The sequence below is a fragment of the Carcharhinus amblyrhynchos genome, chromosome 27, assembly GCF_965287045.1.
Source record: "Carcharhinus amblyrhynchos chromosome 27, sCarAmb.v2.hapA, whole genome shotgun sequence".
NCBI classification, from domain to species: domain Eukaryota; kingdom Metazoa; phylum Chordata; class Chondrichthyes; order Carcharhiniformes; family Carcharhinidae; genus Carcharhinus; species Carcharhinus amblyrhynchos.
In genome coordinates this window covers 32,902,162-32,919,229 of record NC_137350.1, presented here as the reverse complement: position 1 = coordinate 32,919,229, position 17,068 = coordinate 32,902,162, and the positions used below count along the sequence as shown (strand labels likewise).

The 17,068-nt window shown below is 42.3% G+C and overlaps 1 protein-coding gene across 1 annotated transcript in view; it reads right to left on the bottom strand.

The window, feature by feature from the left end:
* Positions 1-16,032, bottom strand: part of med1 (mediator complex subunit 1) — a 50,694-nt gene extending 34,662 nt beyond the window's left edge. The window contains exons 1-6 of the mRNA XM_080213881.1: positions 15,904-16,032; positions 6,097-6,203; positions 5,277-5,355; positions 3,340-3,394; positions 3,085-3,217; positions 803-831 (exon numbers count right to left, since the gene is read on the bottom strand). Of these exons, the coding sequence (XP_080070007.1) occupies positions 803-831; positions 3,085-3,217; positions 3,340-3,394; positions 5,277-5,355; positions 6,097-6,203; positions 15,904-16,021 (521 nt within the window). The 5' untranslated portion in view covers positions 16,022-16,032. The remainder of the gene's footprint in view (positions 1-802; positions 832-3,084; positions 3,218-3,339; positions 3,395-5,276; positions 5,356-6,096; positions 6,204-15,903) is intronic.
* Positions 16,033-17,068: the final 1,036 nt, after the last annotated feature.

The window sequence follows — 17,068 nt, the reverse complement described above, 5'->3', positions numbered from 1 at the left end:
TTTCTATAACTTCCTGCAGTGATCACTCTGGCTGCAATACATCGAGGAATGATGGAACAAGGATTCAACTATTCTGCTCCTTTGAGCTGGTCAGACATAGTTACAGGTAAATCATCAGAAATTGTGAAGGATGGGGGAATGAATGGAGAGCGTTCTCCTGCTGTTGTCTACCATCTACTGGTGGACCTAGTAAAAGACCAGCCTGGCCTCCCCTTCTATTGACCATCACAATGTGGCTGACTCTTTAGCACTCTCGGAAGTGGTCTAGCAAGCCTCTCAATTCACGGTAAATCAGGGATGGGCAACAAATGCAGGTCTTGCCAGCAATGCCCACATCCCCTCAAAGAATAAATAAAAGATAGCAGTCTGTTAGGAGAAACAAAATAGCAAAACTGCCCTGCCCAGCACCTTCAGTCCATTGTCTCAAACTTCTCAGCCGAGAAGCAACATGAATTACAAAATCAATGCAATGCTATTAACTTCAGAAATTTGAATATCATAAAAACACATTTATTATATTACAAAAATACACTTATATGGCAACATTTAAAAAAAGATTTTCAGCTTATTTCTACATATGGTTACAGGAGAATTCGAGAAATGCTTCTCCATCCTAGTATCTGAATTGTTTTCTGTGCTCAAGTATCACTGCTTCCTTGAGTCAATGTCTCACTAATACTGACTAGCTCTACATATTTACTATCCAGATTGGCTGATGGCCTTTACTCCCGTCATGAAGACTTTCAATTATTCACAAAATTGAAAATATCAATTCCATCAGCTGTTGAAAAAAATGCCTTACCTTAGATATTGCACCAGTTCTTGGCAACTCTAGGGAAAAACATGTTTAAAAACATGTAGTTATATTCTTTTAGAAAAAGTCTGGCAATTGCAGGAACAAGCACTTAATCAGTTAAAACCTTTAGATGTTGAGTTTCTCGTTAGAAAGGTTAATCCAATTATCATTGTTTATTTAAAAAAGATTCAACAACAGAATTTGCATTTAAGAAACAGCATTTTTAAACTTGTTAGTGTTTGCGGAATCCCCTAGTGTCCTGCGTTGTGTAAATTAGAGGGATTAGCGAGGTAAATATGTGGGAGTATGGGGATAGGGCCTGGTGGGGATTGTTGTTGGTGCAGAATCGATGGGTCAAATGACCTCGTTCTGCACTGCAGAGTTTCTATGATTCTAATCATTGCATAAGGAGGCCATTCAGCCCACCAAGTCTGCACCGACCACAATTGAACCCAGGCCCTATTTCCGCAACCTCTCATGTTTATTCCAAAATTAGTTAATTTAGTATGATCAATCAACGCAATCCGCACATCTTTGGTCTGTGGGAGGGAACTGGAGCACCCGGAGGAAACACACACAGACACAGGGAGAACGTACAAACTCGACTCTGACAGTGATCTGAGGCCGGAATTGAACCCAGGTCTCTGGCGCCATGAGGCAGCAGTGCTAACCACTGTGACACACTGCCGTCCCACCAAAAGTAAACAAGGCTCCCAGATATGACAGGCCATTTTAGACATTACAATGCACTACTTTTGCACTGGTACTTCAGTGCAGTATTGAGGGAGTGCTGCACTGTTAGAAGTGTCATCTTTTGGACGAAACCAAAATCAATGTCCCATCGCTCCTCTGAGGTGGTTGTAAAAGATTCTATGCACTATTCCAAGAATAGTGATGTCCCCCTGCTGTCTTGGCCAACATGTACCTTGTAATGATCACCATCAAAACTAGATTATCTAGTCATTTTTTTAACCGGTGTAGAGACTGGTTGTCACGTACCTGACAATACAACACCAACTACACTACAGAACTACTTCACAGACTGTGAAGTGCTTTGAGATCTCTCATGGTTATGAAAAGTATTCATAAATACAACCGCTTTCCCCCCTTTCTTTCTTTGATGAGGTTCAGCTTGGCACAGTCAGAACAAGGCGAAGTGACACCTTGATGGGGGAGGACTACAATAGCGGGCATTGTTCATACCCTTGGTGGAACTCAGCACTGTCATTTGTGGTAGCTCTCGATACGCTGCACACCTGGGTCAAAAAGTAAAACGGAGTTTTACAGAATCAGAGAGCTTTTCAGCATAGGAGTCCTTTAATTCCTTCAGACTTGTACCCACTCTTGAAAAGAATGTTAATGTAACTTTGTTTTTCTGCCCTCTCTCTCTGATCCTTTTATTTTTCTCTGCAATATTTTCAATTTGAAAATTAATATGGATTTTACTTCCATCAGTGTTTCAAATAGTTCATTCTATCCTCAATAGGTATGTCTCACATCATCAGGTTAAAGTTCAATAGGTTTATTTTGCAGCACGAGCTTTCGGAGCGCTGCGTCTTCATCAGGTGAGTGCCACCAGATGAAGGAGCAGTGCTCTGAAAGCTTGTGCTACCAAATAAACCCGTTGGACTTTAATCTGATATAGTGAGATTACTTACTGTGCCTCCCCAAGTCCAACACCAGCAACTCCGCATCATTCTACCCCATAACAACTATGTAAAATAACGCCTATTCTTTCCCTTCATTCTGTTGATGGTCTGAAATTGATGCCTCCAGTTAATGAGCATTGGAAATAGTTATTTTTCTGGTCCGCAAAAATCACTGTTTTGCTTCCAAACTCTTCAACATATCCCTTTATTAATGTCTTTCCTATGTGCTTACCTAGCTTCCCATCGAATGCAGCTATGCAATAGGCCTGAACTTACTACTTGTTGCGAGTTCCACATTCTAACCAGATTGAGGGTAGATTTATTTCTCCGAATTCCTTATTGGATTTATTATTGACTATCTTTATATTTATGGCCTTAGGTCCATATATGAATAACTAAATGGATAAAGTACAAATAGCTGAAGATGTGTGACTACAATCCTAACAAAGGTCAGGGGTTCCAAATGTAATGAGCACAGTAATCTGTTTTATAGACAGCTCTCTTACACTTAAGGCTACATAACTCCCATGAAGCAACATGAAGTCGTAAGTGGAGAATTTTAACTGAGGCCGAGATCACTAAGTGGGAAGGCAGTGGAATAATCACAGAACCCCAGCAGAAAGACAACGAAAAGCTTACCACGGGATTTTCTCCGTGGTGCGCCACCTTGACATCACAGACTTGCCCTGTTGAATCCAGCAGCACTTCAACATAGAACATGTCTGAAGTAATGTAACACTCAGTACCCGAAGGACTCAGGTGAGAACCAAGGCTGGATGAGAGAGATGGATAGACTGGGATTAATCATCTTAAAAACACTTTCATTGCTTAGTAAACAGTCTGAACTATGGCAGATCAATGAATTAATTTGGCATTCAAAGCACGGTAACTTACCCATTCTGTCTGGCAATCGACTCCAGACGATCTGTCATTGCAGGCAGAGACATGACTGAAGAAACATTGAGAATGAATTGAGAGTTAGTGTCAATGTGAAGATTCAGAGAAAACAAGGGCGAAATTTGAATTTGTATGGTGCCTCTAAAGTAAGTTTGAGTTTTAAAAGTTTATTTATTAGGCACAAGTAGGTTTACACTGTGGTGAAGGTACTGTGAAAATCCCCTAGTCACCACATTCTAGTACCTGTTCGGATACAGAGGGAGAATTTAACATGGCCAATGCACCTAACCAGCACACCTTTGGACTGGGGGAGGAAATCCACACAGATAAGGGACAACATGCAAACTCCACACAGACAGTGACCCAAGATGGGAATTGAACCCGGGTTCCTGGCACTGTGAGGCAGCAGTGTTAACCACTGTGCAATCATGCTGCCCCATGCCATAGAGACAGCAGATCAACTTGATGGAAAAACTAGGCTTTAAGGTGACTTTTGATGGTGGAGAAAGAACTACAGAAGTTCCAGGAGGTTGTTCAGAGAATAGGGTTGCGGGGTTGTAGATCATAGAATCAAACAGTTCAGAAGGAGGCCATTCGGCTCATCGGGTCTGCACTAACCACAATCTCACCCAGGCCCTATCGCCATAACCCCATGCTACTACCCTAGCTAGTAGCCCTGACACTAAGGGGCAATTTAGCATGGCCAATCTACCTCACCTGCACATCTTTGGACTGTGGAAGGAAACCGGAGCAGCCGGAGGAAACCCACGTGGACACAGGGAGAACATGCAGACTCCACTGGCACAGTGGTTAGCACTGCTGCCTCACATTGCCAGGGACCAGGTGCTGTGAGGCAGTAGTGCAAACTACTGTGCCACTTGGTTGATGGTTCTACAAACAGTAAGTAGTCTCACAACACCAGGCTAAAGTCCAACGGGTTTATTTGGTAACACGAGCTTTCAGGGTGCCGCTCTTTCATCAGCAACTCGGGCAACTCTGCATCAAGTTCTACAAATAGTGTGTAAAAGGGAAAAGGGGATGAATAGAAGGCCATTTTAGAATGTGAAGGACAGCAGGGCTTGAGGAACTGGCAGAGGGAGAACCGGGTAAGTAGTGGAGGGAGTTATCAACATAGTTTTTAAAGTTGAATGTGCTGGGGACAGGGAATCGGCGAGGGTGGGGGATGTTCTGCCCTGGACCTTGGAAGATCATGGGGGATAAAGTTTTGGACAAGCTGCAGATCATAGTGGAATGCTAAAACAGCTGAGTCTCAAAGAGACAAATGTATAAGAAACAATTTCCTTATGAGATATAGGTCTAAAAATAATCTAGGCCATTCAATATATACATGCACAAAAAACAAAGCCTTCATCCATGACTGTACATATAAATACTAAAACATATTAGGTTTTTATATTGCATTAATAATTATCGATGGCTTAAAGGAGTGCAAATGGCTCCCTTAGTAGGCCATATGAATAATGACACCACATAACAATAAGCAACAGACTCAGGGCCCATCTCTGGTTTGTGCTAAACTTGCTGATTTCAGTTAAGAATTGCACAATTGATTCTCGCGACCTAAACCTACAGGAGAAAATGAGATGTTCCTGTCCTGGTTGGTTTCAAATAGCCTCTGCTGGATACCACTGGTTATCTTAAAATTCTACATAACTTAACCTGTGGAAGTCATAAAGATTACATTCAATGTTTTCTCAAGCTAATAAGTGCATTGCATAGAGGTAACCATAGAACAAGAGAAGACTGCACATGGTCTGTGGAAAGAACATGATTGATGAGCCAAATGGCCTATTTTCCATTGCATACATAATAAACTCACGTTCATGCTGAAATTCTTTATCGACCCTACAGCCCTTAACAATGGTCATGTGTAGCTTAGTCATCTGCATCAGCTTGTGATAATCTTTACTCACCTTTTAATGCTTTCTGCAGAGTCTCCAAGCAGGCAATAAGATGCTGGTGGCCTCCTGTGTTCATTATGCCCCGTTTCTCCTTTATATAAATACAATACATCAATTAGAATGGTTGTTAATTTTAAGGTGGAAAGAAGGCAGGCTAGGATATATGTTTAAAGTTAAAATGTAATTATTAGTCACAAGTAGGCTTACATTAACACTGCAATGAAGTTATTGCAAAATTCCCCTAGTCGCCACACTCCGGAGCCTGTTTGGGTTAATGCACCTAACCAGCACGTCTTTCAGAACGTGAGGGGAAATCGGAGGAAACCCACACAGACACAGGGAGAACATGCAAACTCCAGAAAGACAGTGACCCAAGTTGGAAATCGAACCCAGGTCCGTGGCGCTGAGGCAGCTAACCATTGTGTCACCCCATTTATCGGTAGATAATATGGATCATGATGACTAATAGTACACCTATATATTACCAGATTCTGTATCTAACAGAAATTCCCACCTACTTACTACTAAGGTGTTGACTTGGGATCTTTGAGTGATCACTGGGTGGAAAGAATAAGATCTTGGTTGAATGTGATCCAGGATACCGTTGTTAACTGAACCATCCACTGCCACATTAACAGTGATCAGCTATCTCAGATTGCTAAATAAATGATTCAGCTTCACAATGGGAAATGTATTTTTAACCTGTGTCACTAAAGGGCTGGGTGAACACACTTAAGCACAACTCTCTTAAAAACTGTGGCATTTTTGCCAGCTGCGATCTAAACCTCAGAACAGCATATTGATTCTTGCCTGATCTGTACTGCAATCTTACCATGGCTTGCCGCACAAGCTTTGCTGTCTCAGTCCAGGGTCGTGTCTGGCTATATTTCGCATGCAGTTTCTCCAGCAAGGAGTTCATTTTATTCAACTTTTCAGCTTCTGCAAAACAAGCAAAAACAAAATTAATATGACACTCCTGGGAGAAAACGCCTGTTATTAAGTACACAGCTCAGAATGCTCTCTGTTGGTACACACTAAATTAAATTTTCCCACGGTACAAATTAATATTTGCAGTTGAAATGCTTCATCTTTTGCTGAATTCCTATAGACAACTTTGAGCATCTAAAATACAAGCACACACCAAAGAGTAGATTAGAACAGAGGTTCTCAACTTTTTACATGCCATGACACACCTCTATACTATAAAAACATTGAGGCAAACCTCCTAGTTTCTCCGCCTTCTTTCCATACTGGAAACATCATTTTTAACTTTTTCTTATCCTTTTGTCTATTTTTTTTAAACCTCTCCCTTTTTCTTGCTTCTCCAAGTTTTTTGGAGATAAATGGGACCTTTATCTTCAGCTACAAGTCCTGTTGGTCATGTGCATGGGCCTAACACAACATAAAAAATCTTAAACCTTGCATGTGCGGCTCCTTCCCAGCAGGTGCATGCGCGGGAGGCCCATGTCTTGTTGGGCCTTGGATATGCCAACCACAAAGGACGGCACAGTGGCACATTGGTTAACACTGCTGCCTCACAGCGCCAGGGACCTGGGTTTGATTCCTGGCTTGGGTCACTAGCTGCGCAGAGTCTGCACATTCTCCTCGTGTATGCACGAGTTTCCTCAGGGTGCTCGGTTCCAAAGACGTGCTGGTTAGGTGCATTGGCCATGCTAAATTCTCCCTCAGTGTACCTGAACAGGCACTGGAGTGTGGCGACTAGGGGTTTTTCCTAGTAAATTCATTGTAGTGTTAATGTTAGCCTACTTGTGACAGTAAATAAATAAACTTAAACCTTAAAACAGAGCTGAAGACGAAGATTAGTTTTAGTTAAATTCAATGAATTTTGAATCTTTTTTCATGACACACTTGATGAGGGGTGCGGTGGGGTGATGTTGCTTCATGACACACTGATTGGGAACTACTGGACTAGAAAGTCACAACTATTTGCTGCACCAGCCAAATTGCAAAAGCAAGCATGGCAAATCAACAAAGATTAGCACTATCTCAATAGCTGCATTCTTATAGTTATTGTGAAATACTTGTCCATTTTTGACTCATGTTCAGAAATTTTTTTCAATCAATCCTAGGTCTCAAAGATTTTGTTTTAAAATGCCATTGCTGCTACTTTCATCTCCTCATCTCTAAAAGATGCCTGATATCCAGTCAAACTGTGAAAGCATGTGACGTGAAGAAAGAGGATCCAACAGGTTCCCTGGTTGTTTTTGTTTAACACCAGTAAACGGAAAACACGAGGAACATTGAAGTGCTGGCAACACCTCACTAAGGGAATAAGGGATTTCAACAAAGAGGCTTCAGCCCCTTGGGATTCTCTCCAGTGTTAGAATCTCTCATTCTCCAAGGACAAGAATGACAACATTTATAATCAGAATGCTCCATGACCCGAGGTGTGGAATCGCAGTTACATGTGTTAGTCATTTCCTCCATAAGTGCTGGAATAAATGGCAGATCTACCTATCACGCTCTGTCCCTTTGTAAAACCTGGTGTGGTGGGGTCAGTTTTTGTTTAAACCACACCCTGGATTGTGCAAAGCAAATACTCACTATCTGATCCTTTTAACATTTCATGCAACATAACGGTAGCAAAAAAAAGCACACTGGCATCTTCCAATGAAATAACTTGGGGTAATTTGAATCTCAATTTGTAATGTCTGACAACCTGATTTAGAATTTAATATTGAAAACACTTAATCACACTTAGATTTTAGTTCCATTTAATGTGGTGGCTTCAACACAGCTACCTCATCACTTACGCCAAGTTCTGATTTTTACAAGCTAACGCTACGCAATGAAGATTTACAACTATTGGACTATTCTCAGGAGAGGAGGCTTAATGCCAAGAGGGGCTAAGCTGGTTGCTATATTGATGCAAAAGTTTCTTGCTATAATATTCAATATGGTCAACAGCTACTTATTGTGTCAGGTTACATCTATTTTGTTCTCTTTGCAACATTCTATGCTGCATAATTTACCATCTGCTCAGATGATTTAGTCCAGGATGATGGTGATGCTATTCTGCAATCAAATTCTAGAAACACGAGCACTTTCCTTTTACTTCTTCCCAAATCTTCATTCAGCAACAGCTAGATTCTCCAAGAACAAAGAACAATACAGCACAGGAACAGGCCTTTGGCCAATCAAGCTTGCACCAACACACAGTTGCTACCCCTCTATTTGCCTCCCGCTCACATCTATCAAGATATACCTTGAACACTGTTAATATGCCTGCTTCTACCACCTCCCCTGACAGTGCGTTTCAGGCACCTACTACCTCTGTATGAAAAACGTCCTGCGCACGTCTCCCCTACACATACTCCCACTCACCTTAAACCTGTGCCTTCTTGTAGTCAACCTTTCACCATGGGAAAAAAGCATCTGATGATCTGATAATTTTGTAGACCTCTATCAGGTTTCCCTCAGCCTCTGTCTTTCCATGAAAACAATCTGAGTTTATCCAACTCTTCTCATACCTAAAACCCTCCAGACCAGGCAACATGCTGGTGAAACATCTTTGCACCCTAAACATCCAAATTCTTCTGGTAGTGTGGCAACCAGAACTGTGCGCAATATTCCAAATGTAATTTAACTGAAGCTTTATATAGTTGCAGGCAAGTCATTGAATACAGAATCCCAGCACTAGCCTGTGGCCACTATTACAAAACTCTCAGCTTGTTAACCGTGCTGCTAAAAAGTTGAGAAAGAAAAATCCATAACTAAATTACCTAATTTGATTGTCAGGAACACCTTCTATTATATTGTGCGCAGTATATTTAATACACATTACCAAACCAGAAATAATTGTGAACTAAGAGGTGAGAAAGAACTTAAATCAATTATAATCACTGGGTAAAGGGTACAAAGAAAATTATTAGAACTAAAAGCTGATAAGTTCCCAGGTTCTGGTGGGCTTCATCCGGGAATAAGAAAGCAGCAAACTATTGGCCAGTTAGGTTCTACTATCGGAAAAATCTATTATTAAATCTATTATGGAACCTACTACTTAAGAGGACAAAACGAGGCAATTTGAAAATCTCAGTGCACTCCTGCACAGTCAACATGGTTTAGTGAAAGAGAAATCATTACGACTAATTTATTGGCATTCTGACGAAGTAACAAGTAGTGTAGATAAAGGGAAACATGTAGATGTGGGGTACTTGGATTTCTAAAAGGCATTTAGCTGCTAAAATGGTGAATCCATTGGTTTTAATTTTCCAAAATTCCTTACATTCTGGATTGGTACCATCAGATTGGAAAAAGCGAATGTGACTCCTCCATTCAAGAAAGTGGGGGGAGACAGAAAGCAGGAAACTATTGGCCAGGTAACATCTATTATATGGAAAATCTTGGAATCAATTATGTAAGAGGACAAAGCAGGGCAATTTGAAAATTTCAGTGTGATCTTGCACAGTCAACACAATTTAGTGAAAGGGGAATCATTTCAACTAATCTAGTTGAGTTCTGATGAACTAAAAAGTAAAATGGATAAAGGGAAACCCGTAGATGTGGGGTATTTAGATTTGCAGAAGGCATTGAAAAGACGTACATTAAAAGTTACTCCACAAAATATATCTTCATGGTGTCAGGAGTAACATATGGGCATGAATAGAGGATTGGTAGCTAACAGGAAACTAAGAGCAGGCATAAATGGATCACTTCCAGGTTGGCAATCTATGACGAGTGCAATGCCACAGGAATCAATGCTGCGGCCTCAACTATTTACAATTTCTATCAATGACCCGGACGGCAGGTTCCAATGTACAGTTGCTAAATTTGCTGAAAACACAAAGATAGGTTGGAAAGTGAGTTGTGAAGAGGACATAAGGAATCTGCAAATTGACACAGCTATGTTAAGTGAGTGGGCAAAAATTTGGTAGATGGAGTATAACATAGGAAAACGTGAACTTGCCCACTTTGACAGAAAGAGTCGGAAGGAGCATATTATTTAAATAAATAGATTACAGAGCTCTGTGTTAGAGGGATCTGAACGTCCTGGTACATGTATCACAAAAGATTAGTATGCAGATGCAGCAAGTGATTAGGAAACAAAAAGAATATTGTTTATTGCAAGGGAAGTGGAATATAAAAGTAGAGATTTTTATATAGGGCTTTGGCAAGACCACATCTGGAATACTGTCTTCTTCTTTTAAGGAAAGATATGAATGTGTTAGCAGTTCAGAGAAGATTCACTCAGCTGGCGATTTATCTTATCAGAAAAGATGGATAGATTGGCTTGTGCCATTGGCATTTAGAAGAATTACAGGTGACCTTATTGAAACATGCAAGATCTTGAAGGGCCTTGTTAAGGTGGATGCTGTAAGCATGTTTCCCCTTGTTGAGGAGACTAGAACTAGGGGACAGTTCAACAATAAGGAGTCTCCCATTTAAGATGGAGAGGAGGAGATTTTTTTTTTCTCTCAGAGCATTGAGAATCTTTGGAACTTTCCTTCCCAGAGAGTGGTGGAGGCAGGGTCACTGAATATTTTTAAGGCAGTGTTAGATAAATTCTTGACTGACAAAGGAGTCAAAGATTATCAGTGGTTGGTGGGATGGAGAATTGAGGCCACAATCAGATCAGCCATTATCTTATTGAATGGTGGAGCAGGCTCGAGGGACCAAAAGGTCTACTTCTGTTCCGAATTCACATATTCCTACGTGTGCCTGTAGCATGGTTTGCTTGCTTTCATGTGTTTACAATGAAACTAAAGAACTTGCATTTATATAAACACTACAAATCCCCAAATCATAAAGTACTTAAAAATCAACAAGTTACTTTTGAAATGCAATCACTGCAATGAACTCGGCAAATGTAACCATTGAGGGCTTGAACAGTAATGAGGTAAATGAGCAGTTAGTCAAGGTGGTTGAAAGATAAATGTTGACCATGGCGATAGAGGAACTTACCTTTGCTTCCTTAAATAATGTCATGGGGTTTTTTGTCAACATAATCACAAACTTTGGTTCAAATGAAAGACAGTACATCTAACAATGCAACAGTCTCTCATTACTGCATTGTTGAGTCCTAAAGCAAGGCTTTAACTCTTGACTTTCTGATAAAGCCTCAAGTACTCCTGCTGAATTAAGCGAGTTGTTAAAATTAAATACTCATCTATATACTCATGATATTAAAAATGAACAGTTTGAAAAGGGAATTGTGTACAGGAAGAGTCCATCTGATGACAAAATGAATCCAAAGTATAGTTGATCGTACAACTCAGATCTGTTTATTACACATCAAACTCTACCGACACTGGAAAATCTCAGCAGGTTTGACAGCAGCTGTGGGCGGAGAATAGAGCCAACGTTTCGAGTCTGGATAACTCTTCGTCAGAGCTCTGACAAAGAGCCATCTAGACTTGAAATGTTGACTCGATTCTCTGCCCACAGACGCTATCAGACCTGCTGAGACTTTCCAGCATTTTCTGTTTTTGTCTCAGATTCCAGCACCTGCAATGTTCTGCTTTTATCTACAGACACTGCAGTCAAACTACAGCCCTAATTTAACAATATATTACCCCAACTCATTCCTGCATGAAGCAGAGTTTGCTTTTAAAGGTTAGCTATCAATATATTTTCATTTTAAACCAGCAATACTATTCATAAAACTGCCTCAATTCACTCTTTTTCTAAAATTTCCTTTCACACTGCTGCAATTTGATTGCTTCTATGTACCCTTTTCCTAAAGATATTCAACATGTATCTGATCACAGATGCTCTGAACCCAGCACAAAGGCATCTCAACCTTCAGCAAGACTCAGTTGTATTTTCCACGTTCCTCACCGATTCTTACCGAATCCTTCCTTTTCAAGTTGCTCAAACTTCCTCAAATATTTCCCATTGCAAGTGACCATTCCTATTTTCTGTGTTGATAGCTGGCGATTTCTAATAAAAATAATGATAATTCACCTTTTGCGTATAAATTCTCAGTGAGGAACAAAGGCAAATTTAAACGCACCATTTCTGAAGATAAATTCTTTTCATTCCCTCAATGCCTCTCATTTCCATTCTGGTCAAGTTGATGTCTTTACACATAAAGCAAAACACATAGAATCCCTACAGTGTAGAAAGAAGCTATTCGGCCCATTGAGTCTGCACTGATTCCAAAAGAGCATCCTGCCTCTCCACCCTGCCCCATAACACCACACAAATATCATGGCTAATCTACCTAATTTGCACATCTTTGGAGTATGGAGGGAAACCAAAGCACCCAGAGCAAACCGATGCAGACACAGAGATAATGTATAAACTCCACACACAGTTCAAAATTGAACCTTGGTCCCGGATACTAAGGCAGCAGTGCTAACCACTGTGCCACCCTAATCCCTTCACACCAAAGGACAGAGTTACTGTCAAACTGAAGAGCAAACCTAAACTTTTTTTTAGAAGTTTATTTATTAGTCACAAGTAAGGCTTACATTAACATTGCAATGAAGTTACTGTGAAATTCCCCTAGTCGCCACAGTCTGGTGCCTGCTCAGGTCAATGCACCTAACCAATACGCCTTTCAGAATGTGGGAGGAAATTGGAGCACCCGGAGGAAACCCACACAGACATGAGGAGAACGTGCAAACTCCACACAGTGACCCAAACCAGGAATTGAATACGGGTCCCTGACGTTGTGAAGCAGCAGTGCTAACACTGTGCTACCGTGTCACCACAAATAAGTAGTTATCAGAGATTATATTGCTGCTGCATTCCCCCATTCCATCACCAGGGCCAGTTTTTTTAGCTACTGCTCTTCAGAATTCTTCCAACAGCACATCAGGCTACTTCATCCCTCTTCCTTACAAAGCCACTCAAAAATCATCCTCTTTTCAATTGTGCTTTCTCTCATGAATATTCTGCCTAGCAGCCTTTTTCCCTTGTAATGGACTTGGATAATTTGTATACAATGCTTTGGCCATACACCTAATACTCTCTGGTATGCTATTTCCCTTCTATCTTTTGTATTGAATTTTACACAATTCAATTAAATCTCTCCTCGGTTTCAAGAAAATTATTTCCTCAGTTGAAATTCTCCTGGCCGAGCAATAACAGCAGCAACTTGCACGCATTAAAATACTGCACGTGTCAATAACATCGTGCGGAGGGCCAACTATGGATTGATACATCTCCTCTGTACCCTCTCTAGTTCAGTCACATCCTTCGTATAGTGTAGTGACCAGGATTGCATGCAATACTCTAAACAGCATTTTATATAATTCTAACATAATTTCCCCAGCTCTTAATTTTGTACCTTTGCCAATAATGTACCTTAACCACCTACGTAACAGTCCTACTACTTTCAGACACCTGTGGACGTGAGCACCCAGTCACCTCTGTCCCTCGATACTTCTCAATAATCCATTCATTGTTTTCCCTTTGCCTTGTTTCCCCTCCCCATATGCATTATTTGAAGTCTCTCTGGATTGATGTTTGTTTGTCACTTTTTTGCCGAGTTAGGGCGGCACAGTGGCTAGCACTGCTGCTTCACAACACCAAGGATCCAGATTCAATTCTGCCTTGGGTAACTGTCTGTGTGGAGTTGGCACATTCTCTCCGTGCCTACATGGGTTTGCTCCGGGTGCTCTGACTACTTCCCACAATCCAAAGATGTGCAGTTGATAGGATAAATTTAGTTTGGCCAACCTGGGGTTACGGGAACAGTGCCTGGGTGGGATTGTGGTCAGTGCAGACTCGATGGGCTAAATGGTCTCCTTCTGCATTGTAAGAATTCGTGCAGTACAGCTTTCTCCCTCACTACCTTGCCTACCAACATTTAAGCACAAATCATGAGTCTGTATCACAAGGGGCAAGGAACCTCACTGGAAAATGACTTCCAATCACAAAAACCCTTACCAAAGAGGTCACAAACTAAGGCGAAGAATTAATGTGATCAGTAGAAAGATGAGAAGGGAATTGAAAAGAAATCTTTTGACACAGAGGGCAGTGGGGGCCTGGAACTCCTGCTTGAAACACTAGCAGAGGCAGGAAACATCAACGGATTTATAACATTTAAGTGTATTTATTAGTCTCAAGTAAGGCTTATATCAACACTGCAATGAAGTTACTGTGAAATTCTCCTCATCACCGCACTATGGTACCTACTTGAGTCAATGCACCGAACCAGCATGTTTTTCAGACTATGGGAAGAATCAGGAGCACCCGGAGGAAACCCACGCAGACATTGGGAGAATGTGCAAACTCCACACAGAAAGTGACCCAAGCCAGGAATCAAACCCGGGTCCCAGGCGCAGTGGGGCAGCAGTGCTAACCACTGTGCTGCCCTATATTTGGATGTGTACTTGGAGTACCATAATCTTCAAGGCTACAGACCAAGAGGTGGAGATCTGGATCAAGTTGGTTCAATCTTTTTCAGCCAGCAGAGATATAATGGGTTGAATGGATTCCTCTGTGCCATAATTCTCTGAATCTATACTATAAACATATCAATAGGGCAGCAATCAGATTTGAACCTCCAATTTACACGTGATGGAATTTCAGTTCCCATTTCTTACACACTTATCTGCAGCCTCATCTAGTTTTGTAGTTTTCTGAAAGTACACCTGAGAGTGTTTATGGTCAAATGATACACACTTTATGTTTATGGCTTATGATACACACTAATCTGCAGCCTCATCTAGTTTTGTAGTTTTCGGGAAGTACATCTGTGAGTGTTTATGGTCAAATTGAGTTAACTCCGACTTTCTTGCAAGCAGCATCGTGTCTTCTTCATTATGGAAGACATCATTCACACAAGCCAGAAACGAATAATAGTCAGTCACAAATAAGAGTACATTCACCCTCGTAGATCTTTAAAAGGACTGTTAGGACCCAGACAGTGACAGCGATTGTTTAAAAAGTTTAAGTCAAAGATTGAGTTGCACTGTCACTAGGTTGTCAATCAAATGCAAGGATGAATATACTCATAGAATCCTTACTGTACAGGAATAGCCATTTGGCCCATCGATCCTGCACCAACAACAATCCCACTCAGTCCCTATTCCCGTAATCTCACACATTTATCCTGTTAGTCCCCTTGACACTAAGCGACAATTTGCCATGATCAATCCACCTAACCCACAATCTTTGAACTGTGGGAGGAAACCCACGCAGACACGGGGAGAACATGCAAACTCCACTCAGTCACCCAAGGCCAGAATTAAACTCAGGTCCCTGGCACTGTGAGGCAGCAGTGCTAACCACTGTGCCACCTTGACGACAAAGTGTGTGTCTGGGGAGGCTATTGTTGCACAATATTGGAATGCAGGGTAGAGATTTGTCTCTAGCATGAAGACAAATCAACCGATCCCTGCCCTACCACCCCCAACAAAACAACCCTACGTTTATTGGTTTAATCAGCCAGGATCTGAGATGCTGTGGTTTGTCCCCATTCGGATTTATTCACTCAGGTTGTTTAAATGGGGCCTGTTCTCAAACAGGGTCGAATGGAGAGGGCCCCCAGGAATCAGTGGAAGTGAGGGGTTCTCAAATCCGGGGGGAGGCGGGGGGGCGTAAACCAGCCCCAGTCTGAGGCCCGAGTCCCGCCACTGTCTCCGCTTTAGGTTCATTGCCGACTCTCCCCTCCCCCCAACTCCCTCCCTCCCCGCGGGGCTTTACCGGCCCGGGGCCCGGTCTGTACCTGTCGCCTCTTCTTTACTCCGCTCGGCGTGCGGCGGGGGCTGCGGGCCGGCCGCTGTGTCGGCAGAGCCGCTGTGACTGTAGGCGACGGAGACGGGAAAGCCCTGCAGCGCCGCCATCTTCCCCTTCCCTCCCTCCGCTCAGCCCCCGCCGCGCGGAATGATCTCGTCACTTCCGGCGCAGTCAGATAGACGTCAAAGGACCCGAACCGTGCCCCTAGTGGCAGGATGCGGTAACTACAGCCCAGAGTTCGAAACTTGTCCAAACATGTCCAAACTTTGCTTATTCTGCCATGTGATGGGGGCATCACTGACAAAAGTTTTAAGTTTTAAAGTTTATATATTAGTAGGCTCACATTAACACTATGATGAAGGTACTGTGAAAATCCTCTGGTCGCCACCCTCCAGTACTTGTTCGGGCACACTGAGGGAGAATTTAACATGGCCAATGCACCTAACCAGCATGTCAATCAGACTATGGGAGGAAACCAGAGCACCTGGAGGGAACCCACACAGACACGGGGAGAATGTGCAAACTGTATACAGACAGTGACCCAAGCCAGAAATCGAACCTGAGTCTCTGATGCAGTGAGGCAGCAGTTCTAACCACTGTGCCACCCCCAAGGGCAGCATTTTGTACCCTTTCAAGGTCAAACCAAATAGACAAACTCAAATTAAATTAGGACAAAGTAAAAGGGGCAGCTTCCCAAAAGGAAAGGGAACAGCCCGAACAAAAACAAAAGTACAAAGGAAACTTAAGACACATCAAATCAAAATGTGATTGTCGGGGTCTATAACGCACCCCAGCCCCTGTGGTGCCCACTGGGCACAGAAGACATCAACTGCGCCCACGGACACCGCATGCTCCCTCTCCAGGGACACCTGGCCGCGAACGTAGCCGTGGCAGTCGGGATGGACGCCCCGTCAATCGCCTGCTGCCTGGACCTATTGATGGCGCATCTCATAAGAACATAAGAACATAAGAAGTAGGAGCAGGAGTAGGCCATCTAGCCCCTCGAGCCTGCCCCGCCATTCAGTAAGATCATGGCTGATCTGTCGTGTCTCAGTTCCACATTCCCGCCCTCTCCCCATAACCCTTAATCCTCTTGCCTATCAAAAACCTATCAACCCGCGTCTTAAATATATTTAGCGAGGCAGCCTCCACCA